Source organism: Aethalodelphis obliquidens, unplaced genomic scaffold (genome assembly GCF_003676395.1).
Source record: "Aethalodelphis obliquidens isolate GAN/ISIS:26980383/991018 unplaced genomic scaffold, ASM367639v1 scaffold57, whole genome shotgun sequence".
NCBI classification, from domain to species: domain Eukaryota; kingdom Metazoa; phylum Chordata; class Mammalia; order Artiodactyla; family Delphinidae; genus Aethalodelphis; species Aethalodelphis obliquidens.
This window is the reverse complement of record NW_020838001.1, coordinates 40274-51189: the sequence shown is the minus strand read 5'-3', so window position 1 is coordinate 51189 and position 10916 is coordinate 40274. Positions and strand designations below refer to the sequence as shown.

The 10916-nt window shown below is 55.7% G+C and overlaps 1 protein-coding gene across 1 annotated transcript in view; it reads left to right on the top strand.

Moving 5' to 3' along the window:
- MYT1 (myelin transcription factor 1) overlaps nt 1-1292 on the top strand; it is a 35148-nt gene extending 33856 nt beyond the window's left edge. Inside the window, exons 20-21 of the mRNA XM_027086635.1 lie at nt 688-831; nt 1152-1292. Coding sequence (XP_026942436.1) covers nt 688-831; nt 1152-1292 — 285 coding nt within the window. The remainder of the gene's footprint in view (nt 1-687; nt 832-1151) is intronic.
- Nucleotides 1293-10916: the final 9624 nt, after the last annotated feature.

Below are 10916 nucleotides of genomic sequence, written 5' to 3'. Positions count from 1 at the left end.
TGCCAGAAATCCCAGGATGCTCTCTGGCGTGCTGGTTCCGCCGTGAGTCGCAGAGAGCTGCAGCGGCCTGCTTTGCTTGCCTTCACAGCTTTACTTTTTTTTTTTTTTTTTGCTGTACGCGGGTCCCACTGTTGTGGCCTCTCCCGCCGTGGAGCACAGGCTCCGGACGCGCAGGCTCAGCGGCCATGGCTCACGGGCCCAGCCGCTCTGCGGCATGCGGGATCCTCCCGGACCGGGGTACGAACCCGCGTCCACCAGCATCGGCAGGCAGACTCTCAACCACTGTGCCACCAGGGAAGCCCACCTTCACAGCTTTAATAAGGCACTTGGTTGGTCTTTCTGGTGGGGGAAACCCAAAGGCAGGTGGACGTCCCACAAGGTGTGTACAGTGTCCCTACCAGAGAGGAAGAACAGGAAGCTAGTAGCAGCTGGGACTTGAGCCCAGGTGCCTCAGTCTGTGCTCCTCTCCACCCCGTGGGGCACATAAAGCCGTGGCACCCCCGCCCTGGCCCAGTCACTGCATCCCCTCCTCCACCCAGGGACCAGGGTGCTGCCAGCCCTCACTTGCGGCAGGGCCTCTGCCTCCTCACCCTCTCACAGAGGGACGTGAGGCGTGGCCCAGCGGGCACGCCCCGTGCGCTCCCGGGGGATGCGTCGGAAGGCAGCTCCCGTCTCTGTCTGGCGCAGATCTCGTCCATGGAGAGGAGCCTGAAGAGCATCGAGGAGGAGAACAGGCTCATCGAGGAGCAGAACGAAGCCCTGTTCCTGGAGCTGTCCGGCCTGAGCCAAGCCCTCATCCAAAGTCTTGCCAACATCCGCCTTCCGCACATGGTAGGTAGCGGCGGCCCCGTGGCAGCCACGTCCTCGGGCTCTTGGGAGGGCGGGCGCCCCTCTGCCTCTGGGGTCTCGCTGGAAGGGCCCTGAGCTGGGGGTTCTGCCTGGGCAGACAGCTGGCCATGGTGGCTGTGGCACCCTGAGCAGCCTGGGCCGTGGTTGTCTCAGCCCGAGTGCCGCCCGTGGTGGGTCCGTGGGCTTGTCTCTGGTGGCGTGGGCGTGTGGGTCCGAGATTTCCCACATCGATTTCCCTTGCTTCTGGAAACCCTGGGGCCCCCTGCACAGATGGGCCTCGATAACCTGGTTCTGTTCTCTAGGAGCCAATATGCGAACAGAATTTTGATGCCTATGTAAGCACCCTCACCGACATGTACTCCAACCAGGAGTGCTACCAGAACCCCGAGAACAAGGACCTCCTCGAGAGCATCAAGCAGGCCGTGAGGGGCATCCAGGTCTAGTCCTCCTCGTGTGAGGAGCCCTCGTGCTGATCCGGGGCACCGGGGGTACCCCGACTTGCCTCCATCTTTTACCTCCCTTGCCCTGCCCTCCCAGTGGAGATTCCCAACTCACAGTGACTTCTAGTTGGCAGCCCAGGGCGGCCTCGGGGGGTTTACCCAGAGGGGTGCCTGGAAATGCGTGTCTCCCTCGATGCGATGCGCTCGCCGGGCCGGAGGCCTTGACTTCTCCACGCGAGTGCGGGGCGTGAAGTATTACAAAGTGATTTATTTTTGCTTCTGAAAGCTCGAAGTCTCCAGGGGAAACTCAAGGACCAGGTTCTCAGGGAAGTTTTGGAGCTGCAACCACAGTACTCCTTTGTCTGTCAAGGCCGAGAGGGCAGCCCGGCCGGGCGGTGGTGCGTGTGATGAGTCAGCGGGAGCGGCCAGTGCGCCTGCGCGGTGAGGCCGCGTGGCAAGTGTGTTTCCTGTTGTCCTTTAATTCAGTTTTTACGTTAAGGGTGGAAGAGAACAGCGTTCCAGAGGGTAGGTTAGGAGTAGGCCTCGAGGACGCTGGCCTGGGACCCCCTGAAAGACAGCGCCAGCTCTGCATGGAAGCACCCCCGGCCGGGCCTGCAGACCCTGTGCTCAGGGCTTGGCTCCCTCGAGGCTGTGGCCTTTAGGCTCATGTTGGGGTCGAGGCCGGGGCCTCTGGCTTTCTGTGTGCCCACGTGGCCTGTGACCCGCCCACCACCCGGGTCATGGCGAGCTTTACTGAGGTGGGGACAGTGTCAGCGAGGTCAGGGGATAAGTTCCTAACTAGAGACCACCAAGGTGTCACTTCTTTTTAGATCCATTCGAGATTCGAAAGAAGGGAAATTTTGATTTAATGTGTTAAAAACACAATGTTCCTAACGTGTAAATAGAGTCCAAATCAGCTGTGACTGCGATTCCAAGTTAGTATTTAAAAGTAGAGAAATTGCACTTCCTGGAAGAAATAAGAAAGTAGTTAGTTTAATTATTCTGTAAATTATTTAATTTTGTCAAAATGTAAGTATTTATATTCACAACCTCTTATGTTAACGTTTGCTATTTATTTAACATTTTTATTTATTAATTTTATACTATTTTACCTAGATCCCACACTAGGACACACGAGAGGGAAATAAATGAAATCAAAGCGAAATTAACGATTTCACTATGAGATAGGCCACACAAAAAATCTTGCTATAACTTCTAGTTATGATTTTAATGCAACTGAGTTATTTTTTATATATTTTGTTATTTATTCTTTTAATAATGGAATTTTAAAAAAGTATTTTGTAACAGGAATTTTGATAATTTGGGGATATTTCCCCCTCGGTCCAATGGAAAGAACGACTTTTTGGTTTTCTTCATCCCTTTTGGCTCCTTTTGTTTCAGGCACGGACGACAGCAAATGGAATTCTGTATTTATTGTTTATTTAAGCGTAGTGCAGATGTGTGTGCTCTGGCGTGTTTCTTGTGTCGCGTCTGTGTGCCGGTTCTTGATGTGAGTCCTGTCGCTGTGAGGGGTGCTGGCCGCAGGCCTCCCTGAGCAGCTGCCCGCCCTAGGCTCCCGTCCCTCTGACAGCTCTGATACTGTGATTCTCCTTCCTCAGGAAACGTTGAACCCACAGCACAGCACTTCTCAGTGTGTCTGCAGGGTGATTTCCTAATAAAAGTCCACTCTGACTGCGAGTGGGAGCTGTGTCTGGTGAGGGTGCCGTCTCTGTCCCGAGAGCTCTAGGGGTCACCTTCCTGGGGAGTGGGTGGTGGGTGGGCTCTTCTTGATGCTACACGTGGAACCCACATCTCCTTTGTGGAACCGCCCTCCCCCCCAAGGTTTGAGTCACAGACCTGCATGTGTAAATCAGAGTTTTCTCTTAGGGTCAGAAGCAGTCTTCCTGCTGGGGTGGCTAGACTGGGGGTGTGAAATGGGGGCTGCCCAAGGCCCCCTCTCCTGGCTGCAGGAGAGAGCCATCTGCAGAGGAGGGAATTTGGACATTTAGGAGGGAGGCAGAGCTGGGAGGGGGAGAGAGAAAGGTGGAGGTGGGAGGGGGAGGCAGACAGAGCTCCTGGATTCAGCCATACCTGAAGGCGGCGATGGCTGTAGTGGCTCCTCACTGCTTTACCCTTTTGTGTCAGGCGGGGCTCTCCCAGGTAGGACTTAGGTTTGGGGCTTCTGGTCACATTCAGCCTGAACTGTCAACACACTTTGACCCCACTGGGAATCTGGCCCTTGAGGGCAAACTGGAGCTCCCACCCGAATTGAGAACGAAGGGAGAGTCTTAGGAATGCTGGGCCTCACTTCCAAGACCCATCCCAGCTGGACGGTTGAGGGTCTAGAGGGCCTCAGCTGCTGGCTGTGGGGACCAGAGCATGTGACAGTGCGTGGAACCTGTGCAGCCTTGAGGAGGGGCTCCCCGGGGGGGCACAGGGAACCAGTGGTCCGGGTTGGTGCTCATCTGTGTCAGCACGCAGATGCTGGGGTGACAGCATTCTGGAGGCGTGAGAGTTGGCAGGAGACGAGCAGAGGCCAGGACTGCGGAAGAACGGGCGAAGGGCCGTGTCCGTCCCACGCGTGACACCCTGCTCCCACCCTCTCCCCGGGCTTCGCCCGCTCCCTGCCGAGGGTTTAGCGGGCCTCTTAGCCTCCTGACTCTGAAATGTTGTGCTTCGGGGGACCCAGCTTACCGCACCCCGACCTGGCACCAGTTCAGCCAGAACCTCTCCCCAGCGCCACCCGGCACGGCCTCAGCGCAGATTTCCAAGGGCTCCAGCAACGTGAGAAGCGCTGGTGCCCGTGGAGGTGACGGTTGGGTGCCGGCGCACTTGCCACGCAGGTCTCCAGCTGGCTTCGTCGCGGTAAGCTCTGCCTGTGGGCTCTGCAGAACCTGGTTGGTCCAAAGAACAACAAAGACAACACGGCTGGGAAGAGGGCCCCAGAGGTCAGCGTCCAGAGCAGGTGAGTGCACAGATGTGGGGGGACAGAGGGGCTGTGGAGGGTGGGGGCAGGGGCGGGCCAGAGGCTCCCTCCACGAGCCACATCTCAGTGAAGTTCTGTATGCATAGTTGGGGGACAGGTGGGCCACAGCGAAAGGACAACCCGGGGAGAGGTCAGCTCCAAACCAGCCCTGGACTGGCCCTGGGCCTGGGCTCCAGCAAAGATGGACTCAGCCTTGCCCTCAGGGCTGCTCAGGCCCACGGCTGGCCGGGTGGGCCAAGGGCGTGCCCCTGGAGTGTGGGATCTCGGAAGACCTCTCAGAGGCCGTGTGCCGGATGTGGCAGGTGGATTGGAGGAGAGGGGGCTTCCTGGAGAGGTAGCACCGTGGGCACGGGTGCTGGCGTGTAGGACCCTGACGTTGAAGAACCACAGCACTGAGGAGGCTGCTTTGCTCCTGTAAGACCTGTGGGCTTTCCAAGCTGTTCTCCGGCTCCAGGATTCTGGGAGGTCCTAGGCAGCCTGGCCTTGGGCTTCTGGGTCCTCGGTGTCTCTCGGCTTCCATCCGCGATGATACCCTGGGCTTCTGGGGCTTTGTCCACTGTGGTGTCAGCAGACCTGGGCTTGAATGGGGCTCTGCACCTACCTGCTGGTGTCTGCGTGTGATGCTGTGGGCAGAGGGTCCACGGCAGCCCCTCTGGCTTCAAGCAGATGCAGCAGCACCGTGATGCTAGAAGGTTGTATGGTCCCACAGTCTGATGATGACATTAGCTGTTCACCCCCCGAAAAGCTGATCCCACCTCCTGCTTGGAGGGTCTGCCTCAGCCACCAGCCTCCTGGGGTCCAGGGTTGGGGGAGGGTCTTGGTGTCATTGGCATATGCTCTCTTAGGATTTATTTTTGGGGTGGGGACCTCATCCACAGCCAGGCCTCCTCTCCCAGCCTGCAGACCCTTCTTTTACACCCTGCAGAGAATAAAACTCAAGGCTTTATCCTGAGGGAGGGGAGCATTCCCCAGCTCTCAGAGACACTTGCCACCAGCCACCTTTGTTACAGGCCCTTTCTTCCTTCTCCAGCATCACCTGAATCTGCCAGGTACCCGGGTTCTGAGGTGCGGATGGCCTTGGTTCTGAGCTTCCCACACTCTAGCTATAATTCGGGTTTGGGGTCTGCTAAGTCGTCCACTGCATATCGGTGTCTTTTCTGCCTTCTGAATCACATTGTTGTCTCCTCTTCCATCTTCCCATTCCTGCCAGTTTATACCTTTTTTTTTTTTAATCTTTATTGGAGTATAATTGCTTTACACTGGTGTGTTATTTGCTGCTGTATAACAAAGTGAATCAGCTATACATAGACATATGTCCCCATATCTCCTCCCTCTTGGGTCTCCCTCCCACCCTCCCTATCCCACCTCTAGGTGGTCACAAAGCACCGAGCTGATCTCCCTGTGCGATGCGGCTGCTTCCCACTAGCTATCTACCTTACGTTTGGTAGTGTATATATGTCCGTACCTCTCTCTCACTTCGTCCCATCTTACCCTTCCCCCTCCCCGTGTCCTCAAGTCCATTCTCTACATTTGTGTCTTTATTCCTGTCCTGCCCCTAGGTTCTTCAGAACCATATATATTTTTAGATTCCATATATATGTGTTAGCATATGGTATTTGTTTTTCTCTTTCTGACTTACTTCACTCTGTATGACAGACTCTAGGTCCATCCACCTCACTGCAAATCGCTCAATTTCGTTTCTTTTTATGGCTGAGTAATATTCCATTGTATATATGTGCCACATCTTCCTTATCCATTCATCTGTCGATGGACACTTAGGTTGTCCATCCTAATAGCTTGGACTTCCATGTCCTGGCTATTGTAAATAGTGTTGCAGTGAACATCGTGGTACATGACTCTTTGAATTACGGTTTTCTCAGGGTAGATGCCCAGTAGTGGGATTGCTGGGTCATATGGTAGTTCTATTTTTAGTTTTTTAAGGAACCTCCATACTGTTCTCCATAGTGGCTGTATGAATTCACATTCCCACCAGCAGTGCAAGAGGGTTCCCTTTTCTCCACACCCTCTGCAGCATTTATTGTTTGTAGATTTTTTGATGATGGCCATTCTGACTGGTGTGAGGTGATACCTCACTGCGGTTTTGATTTGCATTTCTCTAATGATTAGTGACGTTGAGCATCCTTTCATGTGTTTGTTGCCTGCCAGTTTATACCTTAAAAACTGTCACTTTAGCCAGGTTTTGAGAGGGTGCCAATGTAGATAGGCGTGTCCACCTGCCCTCCTTACCTGGACCCACAGGTAACGCCCCAAGTGGGTGAGCATCGGGCTGTGTGTGGAGGCTGTGTTGAGGCCACCCCATGATTGCAGGAGAGACTTTCCCCTTGACCACTGCACCCCTAAGGCTCATGGCTCCGTAGAGGCTGTTACAGCTGTGGGTGTGGAGGGTTTCCTAACACTGGGCGATACGGGGCCACACCTTGCCATACGGGTCTGCAGGTGTCATGACGCTGCCTTTCTCTTTGCTCCTCCTTGAAATAGGAGGTGGCTTCTCCGAGAGAAGCCCAGCCCCCACCTCAGCCAGGTGCCCGTCAGGTTAAAACATAGGGGTGCCAGGGGACCCACGATTGTGGGCACACCACCAGTGCTGGCAGCTGACCCTAGGGACAGGCCCCTGCGGTCCCTTCTGCCCCCCAGACCCCGCCCCTGCTAGCCTTGCCCCTCTCCCTGTCCCGTCTGGTGTAGGGTGTGTGGGCCACTGAAGCCTGGCCTCTACCCTTCCACTGCTTTGATGGCTCCCTCATCCCTCCCCTCTGTGCCCTCCTCCAGCCTGTCCCCCTTGCGCCCCGCAGAAGCTGCCCTGGGCCTCCTCCTGGCCTCTCCCCTCCCTTTCTCACCATCCCTACAAGAGTGTGCCACGTGCAGGGAACGCCCACACTGTCCCCAGGCCTGCCTTTCCCAGTTCTAGCAGCTTCTGGGTCTCCACTTGGGTGTCCCACCTGCCACAGGAAGGCAGAGCAGGGTGCCCCCTAGATCAGGCCAGAGTGGGGAGAGGGGTGGCTGCATGGGGCAGGAGGTGGGCCCAGGGCCCTGGCTCTGAATTAGGAGGATCCAGTTGTGCCCCTGGACACCTCAGCTAGGAGCAGCCCACAGCGGGGAGCCACGCCTGGCAGGAGCCCCAGGAGTTAAGAAGTCCCCAGACCTGCTTGGACCGTCAAGGGAGAGACCCTGAGCCTAACCCTGCCCGACAGGTGGCTCCACGGTGAACTCCAGAGGAGCTCTGGTCCCTCCTCCCAGGGTGCTAAGCTCTGAGAGAAAAGCAATCAGTGCTTCTGATTCATAAATAACTTTGCTTTAAAACATGACGGAGGGGCCACAGAGAGAAAGTATTTGTCTCCCTTCACCTCGGGCTAATTACAGACGGGGTCTTTTTTTTTCCAGAATGAGAAGGCTCTTTGCAGATCAGCTTGTCTGTAGTGTGGCCCAAGGTACACTGCCTCACTGCAGTGTGGGAGGAGCCAGGTGGAAGCTGGCCTCTGTGTCTTGGACAAAGAGGTTGACGTAGCCGCAGGGGCCCCACCTGGACGTCAGGGGTCTGGGGCCACCAGGCCCAGGGGATTCCCTTCTCAGCTTTACTGCCAGGTTCACAGTCCATGCCGTCCGACGGGAGGAGGACGGACCAGCCACATGTTCTGATCTCCTCTTTCTGGAGCCTCCTGGAGAGGCTCCTCCTTCACTGTGAGCTGGGGATGGTGGCAGCCACCAGGCAGGCCAGACCTGCTGTCAGAGTGGCCCCTCTCCAGTTGTTGTCCGGTGAGGATTCACTGTCACTGGGGTAGCCATGGGTTTCCCTCAAGGGCGGCCAGGCTTGTCCAAGATGTCTTCTCTGGACGCCTAAAGGCGGTCTCCTCCGATGCACACATTTTCAGTCAGAGGCAGAGAGGAGTAAGACATGGTCCTTGCCCTGGGACCACGTTTTCCAGAACCTTCCTGATCATTCCGGAGCCACCTTGACACTGTACCCTCCCTGGAGGCCCCTCCACATTCATGCTGTTCCCAGAGGTTACAGCGGCCTCCTGGCCTCATCCCCTGTGCTGACCCTGGGTGGGGGAAGGTCTGTCCCACGTGATTCCTGCCAAGCTGGGGGCTGGGATCACGACCAGACCCTCAAACGTGTTTCCTTCTTAAAGTGCTGAGTCTAGGGGCCTTTTAGAGTCCAGACAACTTTAAATTGAGAAATCATGTGCGCATGTTCAGAGGGGTTCTTTCCCTGGTCCACAGCCCACCCCAAATTCTTTAGTGCAGCAGGGATACTTCCCAGCTCACGGTCCCCACGTGTCCTGTGAACACAGCACTCAGAGCGGCCCAGGCCCTGGGCAGGTCGACCCTCTGTGGCAGTTTCCTCATCAGTTCAGGGGACAGACACGCTGAGACAAGTGCGTGCACTGCAGTGGGGAGCAGGCTGCCCTGAGACATCTGGACACCCCACCCCTGCCATCGCATGTCCCTGGGAAGCCAGCTCAGAGGCATCTGTGAGAGGGGTTCACAGTGGTGGTGATGTGCTCCAGGCCTCAAGGCTCACCCCCCCATCCACAGAGCTCTGCCCCAGGGGCCATCCACACCCAGCCCGCACTCATGCTAGAGGGGCCCTAGGGTACCCCCAACAGGTTTATGTGCCTCTGGGTGGCCAGTGGTGTGGGGGAGGGGATGCTGCTGCTGCCCTGCACGTTGGAGCCCTGTGTCGGGACTGGCGGTCTTCAAACATTGTTCAGTCACCTAAACCCTTTAAGTGGAGTGTCACCCGGAGCCCCCATGCTGCTCTGGCGGAGGCTGAGGGTCAGACTGGTGTGGCCGTGGGCAGCCAAGCACAGAACTCATGCTCAGCAGGGTGGGGGATTTGTAGGGTTGGAGGAGGGTCCAGGAAGTACATCTGGACAGTGGTGAGGGGCAGCACATGGACATGAGTTAGGAGTATGCCGAGATGCCCCTCACGGGCGCTCCTGGTTTCTGATACGTTAGCACAGGTGTCAGCTCTCTTGTTTGAGTCCAGGCCCGTCTCATACCTGGGAACCTTGAGCAGGACTCTTCCAGCCTCTGTGCCTCAGTTTCCTTCTCTGTAAAGGGGTCCATGGCACATGCTGCTGAAGGAGAATGGGAGGGAGCGAGCGGGAGCGCAGGCCCCGGGCCACATGCCACCCCTGACGCTCTGGGGACCCCCTCTAGCCGCCTCTCCTTCTTGCACCCCCCAGCAGCACCAGCCATCACTCCTGGCTCCAAGATCTGCCCCTCGTGGGTCACCAGACGCCTGATGTCTGAGCACAGCTGCCAGCTAAGCCCTGGGTTTGCAGGCTCCCCCCAGGGCACTCCTGTCTGCAGAGTCTAACTGCCACCCACCTGGCGCCCGCAGGGTCAATACGACTGCTGCTGCCACCTGCACTAGCAACTGGTCTTGTCCACTGACAGCTGCAGCCAGAGGTTCTGGAGTTTGCTCTTCCCAGGCTGGCCCCATGTCTCTAAGGCTGCTACCCGCTCACGCTGTCCCCTCAAGCTTTCCCTCTCATAAGTCATAAAACACAGTGAGAGCTGGCTAAGGGGGAGGGGCCCCTCGAATCCTGGGAACGGCACACTAAGAAATGCGGGTATCAGCACCTCAGGGTGCTTCCGCCCCAGGTGTCCTGTAGACAGACCTCTGGGCCCTGATTTGCTACCACTTCTGGGTCAGGACCCTGTATTAGCCAGGGTTCTCCAGAGAAGCAGAACCAAGAGGAGATACCTATATCAGCTGTATCTATATCCGTATCTGTATCCGTATCTGTATCCGTATCCGTATCTATATCCGTATCCATATCTATATCTATGTCTATATTTATATCCGTTTCCGTATCTATATCTATTATCTATATCCGTATCCGTATCTATATCCATGTCATGTGTATCTGTCTATACCCGTACATCTATATCTATGTATGGAGAGTGGTTTATTTCCAGGAACTGGCTCACACAATGTGGGGGGGCAAGTCTGCAATCTGTAGGGCAGGCCAACAGCCTGGAGACCCAGAAGACCTGACGTCTGGAGGTGGGTGGCAGTGAGAGGGTGGTGAGTGGGATCTCCTCAGCTGCATGGCTGAGGCCCTCCATTCTGATGGGTGATTTGCTTTATTCAAAGTTTACTGATGTAAATGTGAACCACGTTTAAAAGATACCCTCACGGCAACACCTAACTGGTATTTGACCAAGTATCTGGGCACCATAACCTAGTCAAGTGGCCACATAAAAGTAATCATTGAAGATTCCTGAGCCCGGGCATTGCTAACCTTTTATTAAGGTGGTTTGTTTTAAGATGAGAAGTTATTTTTCAGAATCCCTTCCCAGTCATTTTACTTATATGAATACATTTGAGTTCACCACTATTTCCAGATCAACATCAAACGTAGTACAAATAGCAGAGAAGCCTCAACTCATGTCTGAAACTGTGGCTAATTCCACCACAAAGGGCTACGAATGGCTTAAAATGAAGAAGAACAAACTTTTTTCTCTTTTCAGATGACCTAGTTTGGACGCTCTCAACACAACAGCGCAGCGGCGCCGCCTTGTGGTCAATATCGGGTCTCGTCATTGCTATGGCCTGGCCCTGGGATGCGATCCGTCCTGCCTCACTTCACAGATGGCCAGAGGCAGGAGAG